This window comes from Ipomoea nil, unplaced genomic scaffold (genome assembly GCF_001879475.1).
Source record: "Ipomoea nil cultivar Tokyo-kokei standard unplaced genomic scaffold, Asagao_1.1 scaffold2480, whole genome shotgun sequence".
Lineage (NCBI taxonomy): Eukaryota > Viridiplantae > Streptophyta > Magnoliopsida > Solanales > Convolvulaceae > Ipomoea > Ipomoea nil.
Genome location: NW_017618908.1, coordinates 6245103 through 6263954, shown reverse-complemented (window position 1 = coordinate 6263954; position 18852 = coordinate 6245103). Strand labels below are relative to the sequence as shown.

The 18852-nt window shown below is 34.6% G+C and overlaps 1 protein-coding gene across 4 annotated transcripts in view; it reads right to left on the bottom strand.

Moving 5' to 3' along the window:
* Positions 1–3221: 3221 nt before the first annotated feature.
* The window catches only part of LOC109153115 (twinkle homolog protein, chloroplastic/mitochondrial), a 28741-nt gene continuing 13110 nt past the window's right edge, over positions 3222–18852 (bottom strand). For 2 of the 4 annotated variants that reach the window (XM_019300893.1, XM_019300895.1), the window contains 17 exons: positions 13116–13229; positions 12489–12572; positions 11673–11753; positions 11230–11295; positions 11030–11146; positions 10598–10645; positions 10416–10501; positions 10279–10336; positions 9666–9848; positions 9076–9207; positions 6777–6838; positions 5940–6023; positions 5094–5225; positions 4888–4984; positions 4655–4789; positions 4512–4579; positions 3222–3690 (listed from right to left, as the gene is read on the bottom strand). In XM_019300893.1, coding sequence (XP_019156438.1) covers positions 3633–3690; positions 4512–4579; positions 4655–4789; positions 4888–4984; positions 5094–5225; positions 5940–6023; positions 6777–6838; positions 9076–9207; positions 9666–9848; positions 10279–10336; positions 10416–10501; positions 10598–10645; positions 11030–11146; positions 11230–11295; positions 11673–11753; positions 12489–12572; positions 13116–13229 — 1605 coding nt within the window. In that variant the 3' untranslated portion in view covers positions 3222–3632. Of the gene's footprint in view, positions 3691–4511; positions 4580–4654; positions 4790–4887; positions 4985–5093; positions 5226–5939; positions 6024–6776; positions 6839–9075; positions 9208–9665; positions 9849–10278; positions 10337–10415; positions 10502–10597; positions 10646–11029; positions 11147–11229; positions 11296–11672; positions 11754–12488; positions 12573–13115; positions 13230–13322; positions 13381–13465; positions 13522–15518; positions 15647–15734; positions 16222–18852 lie in introns of those variants that run through there. The other 2 variants (XM_019300897.1, XM_019300896.1) reach the window with 2 other exon arrangements.

The window sequence follows — 18852 nt, the reverse complement described above, 5'->3', positions numbered from 1 at the left end:
TAATTAGAAGGTATAATTAGGTAATAACATTAGTTGATTGTCGAAAGGTGTTTGGTAAATTAGTGGTTAGCCAATAGTTGTTTGATATAATTTTTTTCTCAAAAAAACTAATTGAAAAAGTTGCTTTGAGTAGCTTTTTGAATTTTAGCATTTTGGAGTACAAAAAGCCAATTAACCAAACACTTATATTGATTTCTAAACCAAGTCAAACAACTAATAGTAGTCAAATAAATCAAAATTGACCTATAGACTAACTATTTTACCAAACAGGGGACCTGAAGTGTAATTAAAATAATACTTCAAGATTACTATAATTAAACTAGTGTGTATGGAAAATTAAACAAAAAAATAGAGCTCAAGTAGGAATATACATTATCAAATGGAACTATAGTAGAATTAAAATGGTGTGACGTGGACAGACATTCAAGACCCTCCTAATAGAGTGCAAGAGTTGGTTGAGGAAGATAGAGCGGGAATCACCTACAACCGCTTGGTTTCCTCCTCCTCTTTAATCAAAATATGTGTGTGTGAGAGGCAGAGAACAAGTCTTAGGTAAAAAGTGATGCGATGATCAACGACTCTAAAGTAGAGAGAAACAAAAAAGGGTGATAGTGATTTGGTCAATATTATAAATTTTTAAATGTTAAAAGTACATTATGCAAAACTACAAAGTACATCCAATGATATATAAAAATGTAACTGTCTTGAATGTACTTTAACATATCAACAGACGCATTTTGTAGTTTTGTGACTCGCAAATCTTAAGTGTACTTTTACCTATCAACAAATGCACTTTTGTAGTGTGCATGTCAACACTTTTTACAAAAAAATAAAAAATATATAAATAAAAACTATCTAAACCATAAATGAGAAAAGAATATCTTTTCATATCATAATAGTAGCTCATAAGAATCACTATTCACTAATATCATGTTTTCATACACTACCACATCTCAATAACTTATGATTCGAACATGAATGCAGCCCCACCTTTGTTGGGGAAATATCTTGATGAGATCAAAATATCAAATTCAGAATTAAGAAGGTGGGAGTTAAACAGGAGTGAAGAAGATATTATACTTGGAAGGAAAAATATGTTGATGATAGGCAAAAAAGAAAGAAAGAAAAAAATTCGAATAACAACAACAATAAGGGGATTACATAAATCATCAATCAAAGTACATGAAAAGATTTAGATTAAATGCAATTCTTAGGATGTGTTTGGTTTGTGGGTTTTGCTCATAGAAATGGGTATGAAAGTGATTGTTGTTGTTTGGTTAATAGGTTTTTAGAACACTACTATGGGTTTCGAATACCCCATCAATTGAAAAACACATACCCAAATACAATAAGGGTTTCATTCCCTTATTCATTTTCAAGCACTACTATTAGTAATCATTCCCATTCCACCCTACTACCAAACATGTTAAATACTTTCATCAAAACCCATTACCATTACCAAGTATTTGATACCCATTCCGATTCCGATTCCTATGTACGAACCAAACACACCCTTAGAAATAATAGTTATCCTATTAACTTAAGCGTTGAATGAACGATTCTCCTAAAATTTAAGGACCAAAATAACAAAGTTTTCATTATTATTATTATTATTATTATTATTATTATTATTATTATTATTATTATTATAATTTTTGGAATAATGCGAGGGGACACCCCAAAATACAAATCTAACACACAATAGTGTTTGGTTCGCACATAGGAATCGGAATCGGAATGGGTATCAAATATTTGGTAATGATAATGGATTTTGGTGAAAGTATTTAACATGTTTGGTAGTAGGGTGGAATGGGAATGGTTACTAATAGTAGTGCTTGAGAATGAATAAGGGAATGAAATCCTTATTTTATTTGGGTATGAGTTTTTCAATTGATAGGGTATCCGAAACTATAGTAGTGTTCTAAAAACATATCAATCAAACAACAACAATCACTTTCATACCCATTCCTATGGGCAAAACCCACCAACCAAACACACCCTTAATACTCCTCCACGGCAAATTATGCCCTGGACCCGTGTCCACAATGAATTGTGGACACAGGCCCAAAACGACGTCGTTTTTAAAAAAAAAAACGCGTCATTTAGTTTTAAAAAAAAAAAAAAATCCGCGCGTGTTTTGTTGTTAACGGCGTTATTTTTTTTTTTTTTTTGAATTATGAATGTACAGTTATGCCGTTATGAATGTACAGTTATGCAATTATGAAATTATGAACACAGAGCTCTAACATTATGAACTTACAATTATGAACATATAGTGATAAAATTATGACCATTGAGCTTTAAAATTGTGAATATAGAGCTTCGAAGATTATGAATGTACAATTATAGAGTTATGAATGTACAGTTATGGAGTTATGAATTTACAGTTATGGAGTTATGAATCTACAGTTATTAGATTATGAATCTACAGTTATGAAATTATGAATGTACAGTTATTGATCAAATTATGAACAAAGAGCTCTGACATTATGAACTTACAATTATGAACATATAGTGATAAAATTATGAACATAGAGCTTCGAAAATTATGAATGTACAATTATGGAGTTATGAATGTACAGTTATGGAGTTATGAATTTACAGTTATGGAGTTATGAACGTACAGTTATGGAGTTATGAATGTACATTTATTAACATATAGTAATAAAAGTATGAACATATACTCCTATAACAAAGCGATTTGAAATTAAAAAAAAAAAAAAAAAAAAAAAAAAAAAAAAAAAAAAAAAAAAAGGAAGAGATAACAGTGCCTAACGGCCTTGTTACCCGTGTCCAGCATGCATGCTGGACACGGGTCCATAGCATAACGATTGCTCCTCCACTGCCACCCAACGAGCATGAACCTAGGTGTGGTATGTATGTATGTATGTGTATATAACTATATATATATATATATATATATATATATATATATATTAACAATGTATCAAATCATCCTACAAAACCAATATAGAATTTCAAACTAGATAAATTCACTCATAAAAAGTAAAACTCTCATAACAATTCACTCTTTTTTCTTTTTTTTTTTTCGTTTGGTTTTTATAGATGAATCAAAACCTGCCATATTACCAAGAGATATAAAATGGAGTAAAACTTAAAAATCCATGTATATTACTCTTTCAAACCAATCCAAAATACATTGTTAATGATGAAAAACCAGCTCAAATACAAATCATACCACAAAACCAATTCACAGCTAATTAATTCCAATATGTAAAAATAAAATATTCTTGAAAAATCAGAACTTAGGTATAGGATTTCCATGTACAATCCATACATCATACTAAACAAAAATTGGCCCAGCATCTACTAAGAATGGGCATAGTAACCATCAACAAAATCAGAATTTCTCAGAAAGAAGGCCACTGAGAATTGGAGTTTGAAGAGGAGAGGACATGGCTACAACCTCGGCTCAATGGAAAAAATAAATAAAAAGTCACATATAAAAATATATTCAATGACTAACAAGTAACTAACAATATACAGTTGAATTTCTTGTTGCTAATTTACTCTACAGATGGCAGCAGAGCCAATGGCTTATGCAGAGGTCAAGTCCCGTATCCACAAGACTGGCACAGTTCCGCAAACACAGAATTGCTGCAACTCATTGCTCAAGATTTCTTTTGTTGCTTTGGGCTTTCATCAATGTCCACAAATTCACCAGTAAGCCTGGAAAATAGAAGTCATATAATGGAGTTAACGAAATTAATATTGATTTCAGGGAAGAAAAAAAAAAAAGAAAAAGAGATGGTACAAAGTGCAATGTAGCACGTCACTGAGTGCATCATATTTTATAGGTAACAACACTACAAAGCAACAAGCATGAGGGAAACTGTCTGGAACAACACTGAGGACATTGCACCACTTGCATAAGAATAAAGGAGTAATTTTCCAGTTTTAGAAATCAAGTGGATACATGAGCATTGCTGTGCAGAGTATAATATGCGAAGCAATTTTCCAAGCAAAGTTCCAGGGCGGCATAGCCAGCCAGATAAGCATCCAAGTTCTCAGATGCTTAGTATATCAAAAAGCAGTTCAATCATTCAAACTAATGTTCTCTGAAATCCTACAATTTCATGAGGCAACAAAGCCAACAATAACCATCACAGAAAGAATGAAAGATTTGAATATTTGATGCAAAAAGAAACAAGTAAATATAATTCAATTTCAAATAGCTTGTAGCTCAATGGCACCTCTATGGCTCTCCCAGATGGGAGGTCACAGGTTCAAACCCCAGTGGGGGCATTGATTCAATAGGTTGAAGAGACAGTAGTACTATATATATATATATATATATATAATTCAATTATTGCATAGTTTATCATTTGCCTATGAAATATTAGCAATTAAAATGGTACTCAATAAAAACATCAGAAATCACTCAGTTGATGATATACCAGGAAAGTTACTCAAATAGCCCAAAACGAAACATTGAATTGATGCAATTTGATTGCAAACAATGAAAATCCCACAAATAATGTATCAAATACCTGCTATATGACAAGAATGCGTCCCCAACAGTTCCTATAACCTTGTTGCGTACCTTTCTAACACAAACCTGAAGGTGGATGGTTGAGAACTCAAACATTTAAGGTCAAAATTAAACGATTGCTCTTACAAATGTAGCACTCACCTGTACTAGATCCAAAGGGCCAGCCTCAGGATCCCTATTCCGATGAATAACAATTCCATTGTCACATTTGTTTATGAAATGTGCACTTCCACTAATATCATATAGATTCGGAGGACCTCCAACCCAATGATGCAACTGTAATCACAGGCAGAATGGTCACCAAACTTTTTCATGGTTAAGGAGCAGAGTGATCTTTCAAATGAGAAGTAGAGTATAAACTACCAAGTACCAACCTGACGTGGATGTGCTACAAACCAAACATGACAAGAATGGTGTTGAGCAAACCGTTTAATCTTTGTGAGCATCTGACTCACATACTCTGTTTCAGTCCTGTTGAATATTAAATTGGTACTCTAACATGGCAAAGCTCGAGGAAGGAATTTAAGGAAAAGAACATTAAAGCTGCCTTAAGAGGTGGAACGGAATAGAGGCAACTCACTGGCTAGGAGAACGTTGATGATCAAGCTCATTATATGGATCAATTACAAGTCCATTCACCCCATGTCTCAGAACTGCTGCCTTTGCAAGTTTAAGAACCCAATCTATATTTGGTAGAGAATCATTTTCACACCTGATCCACAGTTTACATTCTCTATTTACTTCAATGATGAAAGGTAACATAAAAGATTCAGTAATATATGACAGTGAAAACAAATTTGTATATGTACTTAAATTCATAAAACAAGCTTTAGACAACATTCTTAAGATGTATGCATGCCCTCTAAATTTAATCGTACACATTGTAAACTTAGGATAAGGCCACCAAATAATTTAAGATCAGAAAGAATCAATGGCAGTCATATACTCATATCCAACACAATCTTCCTCTTCTTCTTTTGGTGATACTTCACATCCACTGGATACTCAAGCAGTCTCATTAGTTTACTGACAAAATATAGGTTTCCAATGAATCCTATTTTCACACCAATGAAAATGAATAAATGATTACAACTGACAACAGAAATCAACATGTTTCCCCATCAACCACCTAAGAAAGCACTAAATGAGACGGATCTTATGGATCTTATCCCTAGAATGGTAAAGGCCCAGAGGTCCAACTCATAATGCCTGTACACCTAAAAGGCACCTATGCAGCAAATAGTTAATAAACTGAGTGTCTTTCTCTCATGATAAATTTGGTTTTAGAGAGTAGAGAACTCGAGCAATTAGAATGCTGGCTTGCATCACAAAGTTATGAGGTACAAAAGGCATGATTGAGTGTCAACAGACAACAGGTAAGTTAAACGGAATCAAAACCATTGACCAAAGTGAAAGCAAATGCCACCTTATGAGAGAAAATGTATCACTGAGCCATTCCTTTCCCCGCTCGAATTCCTCAACGCTCATCCGTTCAGCATCATTTCCATACCTGCAATTATCAATGGTTGACATCATTTAAGAACATATGTAAAATGTTACATACTATATATTTTATATCTACCAAAATGTTCAGAGAAAAACACAGTTTTGTCACCTCCCCATCACTCCCATCTCTGGCATTTAAAGAAATGGAAGTGATGAAGCAATTGCAACTCTATCTCTTTAAATGTAAATACCAATGCAACATATATGAACACAAAAGTGAATAGTAAAGATAAACAATCACAATGAGTAAAGAATATCACTTTTGAGTTTCATTTGAAACCATCTCCATAGCTATCAAATTTCCTGCTGGCTGTTTTACCACAGAAACCAGGATAACAATTTAGTTGAGTATGGCTTATTAAGACTTTAGCTTTCTCTCTTGTTAGTTGCCCTGAATTCTCTACATTTGCACAGTTTAAAAGGTCACTTTGGTGTAATTATCAAAGGTTCTGCTTCATTGCTCTATCTACTTTACATGTTCTCATCAACATCCGTGAATATCTAATTGAGCCCCCAAAACAAAGCCAAGGCTCTTCTTGTAACGAAAAATTGCAACATAGGAACCATTAAGAATCTGCAGAAATTTACCATTTACAGAAAGCACCTATTACCACTTTATTGGATTTCAGGATTGCAATGAATACTTGGCAACAACAGTAGTTGTTGCGAGCCTTTTGAAAGTACCTTTCTTGAATGGATCTCATATCATAATTAAAACGAAAAATTAGACATAAATCTAGCTTATTTCTTAACTTGCCTGACATTGAAGAAAGGCTTCCTTATGTGCTTCTCCAAAAGTTTCCTAGCATGCTCCCGAACCTACAGATAAGTAAATCAAGTACAAAGATGAGAAGAACTGAGAGGAAAGGTCCATCAATATACTCCACTTGCTGTAAGCAGCCTAAACCTAACTAGGGATGTAAAAGAATTGGTGTTCTTGTTGAAAAACTTGAGCTAATGTTCTTTTATGTTTGTTTATATTGTAAACAAACTTGTTTGACCAAAATTTTAAAACTCATTTAATAAAAGAGCAGTGCTTGTTAGTTTAAGTGCTTGTTTAAATACTCATTTGAGTGCTTGTTTATGTTTGCTTAAGCATATTATAGTAATTTTATTATTTTCATAGCTGTTTGCATTTTTCAATTAAAAATTAAAAATATTTCTGCTTCTTATAAACTAATTAATGAAAAATTAACTTATAATTGGTTAATTACTTTAACTAGTTAGATTAACATAAAAAACATTTGGATTTTAACCAGATATGCTATGCATTGCCATATTACATATATGGTCTCCCTCAATGATGTGCCTAACACATCTCAATTTATGGGATTCCCAATACTTGATTTATCAAAGCATAGTGCAACAATATGTTCACCAATCACCAAAGTTCATCAGCGATCACCCATTTTGACAAATCGAGTTATGGAAGAATGCCCATGGAGAGGAAGAAAAAACATAGCACGGGGAAAGGCATGGGGAGTTGGGTCCCCACTCCCAGATAACAACTACCCATCTCTAAACCCCCTTTTCCAATTCCATTATCTCAGTTTTCCACTGAGTTATATCTCGCTCTGTGTCTTCCATGTTAAATTTTGACTGTTCTTTCTTTTGTAAGTTTGTTTTGCTTTCTCACAAAGGAATGGCCATTTCCCTTAACACGTGTTACTTTGAACACCCACATTAGTGGGGGATGGGTGTTAAGAAACTTAATTCCCCATATAAGACAACACCCAGAAGTGTTGTTTTGTCTCACATGGTTGGAGATGCATATTGCAGCTTCTAAATCTAACACTCGAGTCTCACTTGTCTTATGCAGTTGTGTATGGGTTTCAACTTTCAGCCTGATATTATGTGATGTAATATTGTAATGTGGTCAACTGTGGGTTCAAGGCAATATAATGTGCTTTTCTTTTCTGTTCAAACTTTCTTTTAGTTCAATCAAATTACAAATTGGAATGAAACATAAAGATTTTAAACAAGTTGAAGAATAATAAGTTTTTTTTTTTTTTTTTTTTTTTTGTGAACAATTATGGTCACCATGCTTGTTTATTGTTCATGAACGAACTCACTTAAGTGAAACAAGCTGAACAAGTGAGAACATAAACGACGTGAACATAACAAATAAGACAAATTGAGCTTGAACACTGTTCAAAGATTAGTTTAGAAACAAGCCAAATTTAACACTTTAAAGGAAAAAGAGTCGAGCTTGAATAGACTTTATTCAGTCAAGCTCAACTCAATAACACCCTTAGGCCTAACCTATAGTGCTATACTCACAGGAAACATGTGCATTATTAGATGACTCAATTAATTAACAAATTATTGCTATTTGGTATTTGTCTAAAATATTTCAGCCTTTCCTTAGTTTGGGATGGCTAAATTTTGAGGAAATATTGTCCAAACCTAAAACTTAAGTAAGCTTCCCCCACTTGAGAACAAAAGCAGCAAGCTTTGACAAGCAGGTTCAAAGAATAGAATAAATGAAAATACCCTATTTTTTCTTAATACAATATGAAAATAAGCAACAACAACGATAATAATAATAAATTATTATTATTATTATTACTATTATTTACTACTACAACTACTACTATACAGCATATGCATCATGTATATGTTGCTGATACAGTCAAGGACTGAAGAACTCAAGGTTAGATAATTCTTAAATAGAAGGCTACTAGTTTAGACAGATCCTGTAAACAGATTGAAGAGGCATGTTGTCAGGAACACTATATTCAAATTTTTAATGATTTAATCTTGTGTACTTTATGCAAAGAAAATGGATTGGGCTTCTCCAATGCACTAGCCATAATGATAATTCTTTCATATTAGTCTCCATATATGTCCCCGATCCCAAAATGAGGGAACAAAATCAATGAGATTTAAAGGACATTCTTATAAGAATCACTGACAACCATTCTTTAGATAAATATATAAAAATTGAAGCTCACTTTCTAAAGTGTTCATTGTGCTCTGATAATCACTCATTTCCAATAATAAGAAAAAGATTACAAGTTCACTTCAATATAGTTACAACTTACAAGCAAGCTTACCTTATTCTCCATAGAGCAAAGAATGAATTTCCAGCCGACACTTCGGTTAAGATTGCATAGGAGAGCATCAATCCACTCACTCTTGCCTGAATTAGGAACTCCTGTAACAACCGTCAACTCTCCAGGCACAACCTGATCAGAACAAAAGGATTGTTTAACAACTCTGTGGAGAATTATTTCAAATTTATGGTAGCATGACACACTGAGTTTTCTCCCAGTGTAACAGTTCTTTCCCAAAGTTCAGGATAGCTGGTTAGGTATTGACATTTAAGCCTAGAAATTATAACTTCCATTGAATCAGAGTTATTGTTTCCATCAAAGCTAGTTATATGATCATATTCATAAAAACCACCTTATACAACTAAAGACCATCCAAAACTCAATAAACAAGACTAGTCTTCCCTATATTGGAGAAGACAAAAGCTCTTGGGCAATCAAGAATGTGCTCAGTATTAGCAACGCATCCCTGTTTTTTATCAGTCAACAATAACTTCAAAGATGAAATTCATAATTAACTTCGAATTAATAATTTCAGGAAAACGAACATCTACAGTGAAAACGTGAAGACTGTAAAAAGAAAGCATTCTTACATTGTACAGTTCATTTAGGCCTCTCCATCCAGTTGAAACCCCAAGATCAAAAGCAACTGTTTGATGATAGTACGAGTCGATCTCATCAAAATAGTCTCTGAAGTTGAACAACCCTTTTATGGGATATAGCTCAGCATTTTCAATGACCTCCCTCAATTCATCAGGTCCCAGATACATAAGCACCTAATATGTCAAAGGCATGCATAGCAGATAAACTTGGGTGGCAGAAAAAACCAAAAGCAATGACTTTTTTTTAATAATTAACAAACAAGTGCAAGAATTACGCAGATTGAACAGTAACAACTAAGTTTAATAGATTTTACAGGACTCAGAAGCTCTGATCCTCTAATGTAATTTCTTTCCCACTTATAAATACAATCTCCATTTCTGATCAAAGATATATATATATATATATATATATATATATATATATATATATATATACAACCACATCAAAGCAGAGTAATTAAGTAATAATATCAACTAGTAAAACATTACAGATGAGGACTCATGAATGGGAAAATATTATCATTTAGAAAATTATAATCATTAGGTTTATGAATTCCTGTGCATAAACCCACATGAAATAAAATTTCAAAATGAACATGCTTGCCTCATTTGCATCTTTGCAATGCCCATTAATCTTCTTAGGCCATTTCACTCGCCAGCACCTATTTAGCCAATAAATTTATGCCAATTACAACAAATAAATAAATTCACATGATCATAACATCAGAGAGAAATATAAACCTTTCTCTCCCTAAACGGCGGGCAAGTTCTTCAGCTAGAGCCTGGCCAGGTGAATCCCCATCAGTTGCAAGTATTATACGAGATGCCTATTAAAAAAATAAATAAATAAATAAAAATCAGAGAACCAAAGCCTTCTGGTTGCAACATTTTCACAACATTATAAAAGAAATGAGACAGCAAACCTTTTCAAAGAATTCTTTGCAGTTCCAAAGAAATTGATACTTTGTGTCCTATCTTTACAGAATTCACATAAAACAAGCATTAGATCCGGCATTTGTAGAAGATGTTTCATCGCTAAGGAAAGTGAAGGTTGCTTATATCGCATACAGACTTGAAAGAGCTTTGATCTTGTTCTATATATTGCTTTTTCCTCATTCTTACCCATTACAAGAACCAATCTTATTTGGACTTTCGGACTGAAGGACAAGTAGCTAAATATTGATGCACATAGATGAAAAGAGCCGCTAGAATTAAAAATTTTAAAAAATGCAGCACATGGAAAAGCAAATAAAGTAAGCAAATGCATTTTGACAAAATACAGAAAAGATATGAAAGAAATAATTTCCTTAAGGAACTGGTTGTGTTGACTATTGATTAAAATGTAAAATAGTGACCTGATCCTCGGGTGGCAACTCTTTTTCGGAAACAGATGCAGGAGCACCGTCAGGGACGCTGACACAATTACGAAAGCCAGCTTCTTCCATTGCAAGCTTGTCCATCTCACCCTCAACCTGCAATAAAAGAGTAGACATTTACAAAGAGCAGAATCTTAAGTGCTTCTATAAAGAGGAAAATTTAAGAGATTTGAGATTACAATAATTATATCACTTGCTCCCGTTATATCATCCAATCCATACAATATCCTTTCAGTGTCACTTTCCTGAAAAGTAACAATGGCACAACAATCAGAGATTAGTAACACTGCCAAAAACCAAAATAAAAAGCAAATGATATTCATAGTTTAGAATCAAAAACATCAAGAACAATAAATAGAAGAAAATCTTAAAATGGAAAATATGAATAGTAGTCACCACTTTTTATCATGAAAGAATTAAAAGGGAATTTCCCCAACTCAAAGGTGAAGAGGTTAGCCGTACAGATAAGACACAATAAGGGTTGAATCAATAAATGTGGCTAATATGAATAATGTGTGAATGCAGCTAGTGGAGTTTGGAAAATAAACTGTAGCACTATATCAAGCTTTAAAATCAATGTGTTTCTTAGCTAAAGAAGGGGTCAAAGGGTATTGACAAGCACCTGCCAAAATTTTTTGTTTATATCCCGGTATTTGCAGCTTACAATTTCGCCATTCCTCCGATAAGGAAATGCAATAACAATCTGTATCAACAGAACTTTCAGAAAAGTTAGCCTGGGAAACATTGAATTCATCATATCTCCATGCAAAACCTGCTATGGTAAGATGAGGTAATTAGAGCTTTACAATATTTCTCTAATATGGGACAAGCCATTACTAGTTCATTAAGGAGTTTGATCACTTTAAAGATTAATCAAGGTGGTTTCACAAAGAAGAGAAGAACATTTAAAGAAACACAAATTTGCCGTACAAAATCAGACTTGCCAGAAGAGCAGCTGTCAAGCAGCCTTGTATATAAAGCCCTTGTGAAATTTCCAAATGATTAAAATGGTCCAAGAGCCAATGGTGAAAGGTTCAAGCGCCTAATGAATTGCAAAGTATGGCCTCAAATAGGAACACAAAACTGAAAATTAGGTAATTCAAAGGGAAAAGTTTGAGAACTGATGATAAAGTTAAGGATCAATTATAGTTGATCAAAAACATAAAAATTAAAAAGAATATTTTAAAAATGACACGTGTCATGCTTGGGAAGAATTAACCTACTATACTCGTCAATTTGGACTCAATTGAACAATTTTACAGGTTTAGGGGATCTGAATGGAGCTTTTTTTACTTAGGAACCTAATTGCAATATCCGAATGACTTAGGAGGCCAATTTGACCCTTTTTCCAAAATTTAAATCAACTTTCCCCAAGTAGCCTCTTAATCAATCCAAGACTCTAAGTGCAATAATATTAAAATGCAATAAGATAACAAACCTGATTATAGGCTTTATGCTGCATGACACCATTTCTCCGCAAGGTTTCCCCAGAAATCATTCGCTGGGAAAAGTATGTAAGTAGCTGAAATAACAGGAAAACAGAGCACTAATTAAGTAAATTTGGCAATTCCAAACATGATAATATAAAATCTTGGCATACACAACATAAAGAAAACATAATCTTGCAATTAAATTTGATAAAATGTGTTTCTGGATGGTACATCTTGGTGCCTAAATAAATATAATCTCTCTACTTATCCAAAAAAAATAAAAATAAAAAAGGATCAACTGTGAAGTTCATATTAATTAATCCTTAATATAAGGGACCCCATTTATTCCATCAATACAGCACACCTATCAAAACAGCCATTAAGTGATGTGACGAGAAGAGAGAGGGGCTTGGGCAGGGTAAAGAGAGGGGGCAGCCGAAGAGGGAAGAGAGGAAGGATAGAGAAAGGTGGATCTAATTGTTTATATTGAGTATCATATAATAGTGATTTTGCCTTAATGTTAACACTAACTATATAGGCATATGTAACAGACAACTTTAGGCAACAAATCAAAACCAAAAGTGAGTAAAATAAGATGTTTAGGTGTATACTTACAAAGAAAAGAACTACTATACCTCACTACTTAGAGGTTCCAATCTCAAACTGTGCTCATCTAACTGTCTGTATTTCTTATTTGATTTCAAGCTCTTCTTCATATCTCCATTTGTTGACTTCGTATCTCCCAATGCCTGCAATCAAATAAACAATACCCATGTGTAAATGTTATGTCTAAAAAAATGCTTAATGATAAAGCATAAACAATTAAATATTTAAAACCATACCTGTGCGCTGCCTCTCCAGCCACATTTACCTCGAAAGCAGGTCCATAAAGCTGTATCCCTAGGAATTATTGAATTATATCATCTGCATAAAGTTACAGGAAAGGAATATACTGCAATAGCTACAAAATTTTACGACCAATTACCCTTTATGATCAATATAAAGAGATAAGCTCCTCTCATTATTGTCCCCGCCTTTGCACTAAAGCAAGAGAACATTGCAAGAACACATTAGAATAAGAATTTGAAAACTATAAAGGTAATACAAACTACTAAACAGCTTAAACATAAAATGAAAAAATGTCAAAACTATTATGGAATATATATTTGATATATGGAATCTCTATAGATTAGGCAGCTTTAGGGATTTAGGTACGTAGGCATATGGAAACTTGTTTCCGATTCATAGTCTTCTAGCACCTATTTATAGGGCTTTGAGACAATATACGACAGCACATTCAGAAACTCTCTCTTTACTTTCATAACATGGTATCAAAGCCTTTACGATAATTTTTTCGCTCAGTTGTCGTCACGTTTTGACTAGTCCAACGATTGGAAAACGTTTTGGTCAACCTGTTCCTGGGTTGCCTAAGTCCGTTTGTCTCAGTTCTGGACTTAGTTTGGACCATCGCCTTCTGCCTTACGGTCAGGTTGTCTTGTCTCGTACATCTTCAAGCTCCCTTTTTTCTGTGTTTTGTGATCTGTTTGTGATCAGTTTTTGGTGGGTATGGCTGAGTGTAAATGTGTTGCTGCTGCCTCGGGATCTTATGACGAAGAGGGTGATTGGTGATGGGATTGTGTCTAGGGTCTCTATGTTCTTGACCCCTAGAAGGATGGAATCTCATTTTGTGTTTTGGTGTTGTCTCTCATTATTTTGGGTTATCAGTTATTTGTGTAACAAGTTGGGCATGATTAAAATCTATGCTCCAACTTGAGGGGAGTGTTATAGAATATATATTTGATATATAGAATCTCTATATATTAGGCAGTCTTAGGTAGGCATATGGAAACTTGTTTCCTATTCGTAGTCTTCTGGCACCTATTTATAGGGCTTTGTATTCTCTTTTCTATGAGAGAGTTTGAGACAATATACGACAGCACATTCAGAAACTCTCTTTACTTTCGTAACAAAAACATTGAAATTTTGTGTTTTTTTTAAGCACAAAGTGTTGAGGTTTCTAATTCATATTTAGACATTTACTTTTTATTATATCTGTCTCTAATCTAGTAGTTCCTAAACAGCAGAATCAATGTGAGTCCTTGCTGTTAAATAAGGCCATGACATGGTCCACCATCAATGTCCTCATGGGGAACTCAAACTTGTATAAGAACTGCCAATGGGAATTCTCCTTCTCATAGCTGACCTTTGACTTTGGTAATCCTTCCACATAGTGTGAAGTAACCACATGTCTTGGTTGGACTTGTCAAGAGACCGTCTTGAATCAAACTGACTGGAAGGAAAGTTGGTGTCCAATCGGATTCACCCTGACATGGATCTGTCTGGTCATTCTTGAATGGTTTAAGCAAGTTCATGCAGAAAAATGGGTTAATACCCAAATAGAGTGGCAACTTGAATGTATATACCATGTTGCCAACCCATGCACAAGCACCATGGCATTGATACCACTTATTTTTAATAATAAATCATTGATGAGCAACAAAGGGGTACCACCCAAAATTACAGAGAACATAACAAAATATACACCATCCCTTTTGAAGATACAGAAACACATTGAAATGTTAAACACTTGTCTTTGTGCAAAAATACTATGTTTCTGCCACAGTATGGTGCATCTCTATTTATTCACTTTTAGGAAAGAAGCTCATCAAAATACTCTGGTAACTTCAACATAAGAAATCATAAATTTAGCAGGATAAATGGTAGGCATGAATCCAACCAAACATTTTAATACCAGACTTTCCAGAGCTTGTATGACATGCTGAATTGGCATTATATATGATTTAAAAACTATACAGTACAGACACTTGCATGAAAGAGCAAACGTAGGTCATTTCAATGACAACTGCATTCAAATTCCGAGAAATGGTAGTTGATAATTCCCAAGTTACACCCTTCCACCCACTAGCCAAAACATATACATATAGGTATGAAAAAACAATATTATTTGTGCATACTGAAAAAAAAATTAAAAATGGAACGGCCTGAGAACAGAGTTAATGCCAATTTAAAGTCATTACCATTGGACAATGCAATCCAGAGTATTGGCCAGGGGCACACGAACCACTATCTATACCGGCCTCCTTAAGTTTCTGGTTCAACAAGTTCAATCGCGAGGATTTCGCCTCGGGGCCATCTTCCAGGGAAACTATAAAAAGCAACATAAACTTAACACCGTCAAAAACTGCTACCCCGTCACAAAATCATCAATCACAATTCACAAACACGAAAAAAACCTGGCGGGGGAACGGGATGGGCCCTGTAGGACAAACGGGAGGCCTGACGAGCGGGGGAGACGGGTTTGGAAGCAAATGCAGTAAATATGAGGCCGTGGCCGTGAGTGTGGATGAGACGGGAAGGAACTGAGGGCGTTATGGAATTCAAAACCGGTTTCGGCGCGACTATGAAGGAGGACTTCAAGGAAGTGTGCACCAGATGCTTGGAAGACGCCATTATCACCAGAAGATTGTTCAACTTACAGCTACAGCTACTGAAACTGTACGAGAAGAGTCCTCCGCGAGTTTGAAGGTGAAGCATAGCAGAAGCAACACGCTATTCCTCTTCTTTTTAGCTTTCAGGAAGCAGAAGCAGAAAGGAAATGGGCGGCTGCGAATATGAGATTGCTCATCTCCTTATTTGGTACTGATAGACTTCATTCATTCAACATGGCGATAAGTTTCTTGGGATGGGGTTATCTAGGGCTTAAGAGCCAGGGAAATGGGTTTTGGGTATAACCAGTTTACCAAATGGATGGCAAATTATGTTGTGCATCGGTGTGCACCATGCATGGTGTATACAGTTGTAAAAACCACGTCGTTTTAATTAAAAATGTGTGTCTCACTTTAAAAAAAAAAATCAATTTCAATTTCCAACAACAGCATTATGTTGTGTATAGTTTGAACTATATATTCAGAATGAATGAACTAAAAATTCATAATGAATGAACTAAAAATTCAGAATGAATGAACTAAATATCCATAATGAATGAACTAAATATCCAGCATGAATGAACAAAAAATCAGATTAAACTAAAAATCCAGAATGAATGAACAACATAATGTTATTGAGGGGAATCGAAACTTAATTATTATTTTTTAAGTGGGATGCGTGTTTTTAGTCAAAACGACGTCATTTTTACAACCGTGTGCACACGTTTGCATAACATAACCATTGCAAATGGATCCCATGGGAATCCATCAATTACGAGTATCATTGTGGTCCTGTTTGGTAAATGGCTGTTAGCGGGGGTATAATAGTTTATAACATTAGTTGATTATATAAATTTGTTTGGTAAATTAGTTGTTAGCTGATAGCTAGTTTGAAAGATTGGTTGAGTAGTTATTTTTTAATTAATGGAATAAGGTTCAAATTAGCCATCGTACATAACGTGAAAATGTAATTAGGTCAATCAATTAAAAAGAATACAATTAGATCATTCAACATTGTACCACATTGTACCAGGACTATGTGGTCTAATGGTACCCGGGTTGGACTTCCATTTGGAAGGTTGTGAGTTTGAGCCTCAGTGGAGGCGTTGGTTCTTTGTGTTTCAGTAGGTTGAAAAAGTATAGCAGGTTACCAAAAAGTAATTAGGGTCCGTTTGTGTTTCAATAGGTTGAGAAAGTATAGCAGGTTACCAAAAAGTAATTAGGGTTCGTTTGGAAAGCTGGAAAATGAGTCATTTTTCGGAAAATATTTTCTTTTCCCGTGTTTAGTTGCATTCTGGAAAACTACATTAGTGTGTTTGGTTCATTTTCTGAAAAATAAGTAGAATTGTATAAATTAATATTTTAATTATTTTATTTAGAATATAAAAATATTTATAATAATACTAAAATAATTTTTAATATAATCATATAATATTAAAATAAGTACATTAAAAAAAAAAAAAAAAAAAAAAAAAAAAAAAAAAAGAGGTTTTCATTGGTTTCCGTTACGGAAACCATGTCTGGTTTCCGCGCGAAAACCAGATGGGCATTTTATTATAAAAAAAAATAAAATAAAATACCTTTGGTTTCCGGCAGAAACCAGATTCCCGTCGGAAACCAAAGCTTAAAGGAAACCAGTGCTCACTGGTTTCCGGAAGGACGTCGGAAACCAGTGAGTACTGGTTTCTAAAGCCAACAGATGAAGAAGAAACTAGCGCGAAAGTGGAGAAAGTGAAAAGTCAACATCTGAAAAATGACTTCCCCTTTAGAAAAGGGGAAGTTGTTTTCCGGAAAAATAAGCCCATTTTCCATTGACCAATGCCTCATTTTCCGTTGACTTTAAATTTTCCTTCTTTCCAAACAGTGAAAACTCGGAAAATGATTTCTTCCGGGTTTCCAAACACACCTTTAGTTAAAATTTAACTTAAAAAAAAAAAAAAAAAAAAGGTCTCCGACTCTGCGATCGTCTCTATGGATCTGGAGACGAAAGACAACACTACTCCCCTCGCCACCAAAAGATAGAGAGGTCACCGGGCGAAAGTAGTATTGCTTCGCCACCATCGAACTCTCCGCATTCTCTTCCCCCGGTGTTGCAAAAATCGCGCCTAGGCACTGATTAATCGGCACCTAGGCGCTAGGCACCGCCCGGTCACCTGGCCGCGACGAGGAAGGCCGGAATCGGCCTCCTCCGCGGGCGGGCGGCTAGGCGGTTGCCTAGACCGCCTAGCCGATCCGATTTTTTCTTTTTGTTTTGTTTTTTTTTTTTTTTAGGATTAATCGCCAAAGATAATGTGCAGTTAAGAATCAAATGACCAAAATATCCTATTTTACAATATTAGTGTTTACTTGTTGAAGTTTGTACTAGTTGCAAAGTGTATAAACTTTGGCAATACATAACTTTTTACTCGGTTATTTATTTTGGACATTTTTTTTGAAATCGCGTATTTTTTTGAGATCTATGTGAAAATGCTTCTTTTGCTCTTAATTTTAATTTTTTATGTACTTAGATGGTTCAACAATATTTTGAACAATTTTACAACCCCTTACGTAAATAGTTTGTAAGAAAAAACTAGGGGAACCTTATGTTTTATTGGTGAATTTTTATAATTTTTAGTTAAAAAAAAAAAATAAATCGGGCATCTAACGTATTTTGCAACATTGCTTCCACCCAAAACACCACCATATCAGCGCTAAAAACCCCGAGCCGGAGATCGGAGTAGAACCATCGCCTTCGCCGAACATCCTACTGCCGACGCCATCGCCACTCACCGTCCGTCGTCGCAACGCCAGCCAATCGACAATTTGCAGAACACCCAAAGCTTCGCCGTCGTGTTTCTCCGAGTTCCGTCGCCGCCGCTGCTCCTGGTCATAACGACGTCCGTTGTCCCCTCTTTCTCTTCTTGATCTATGGAAACAAGATAATCTC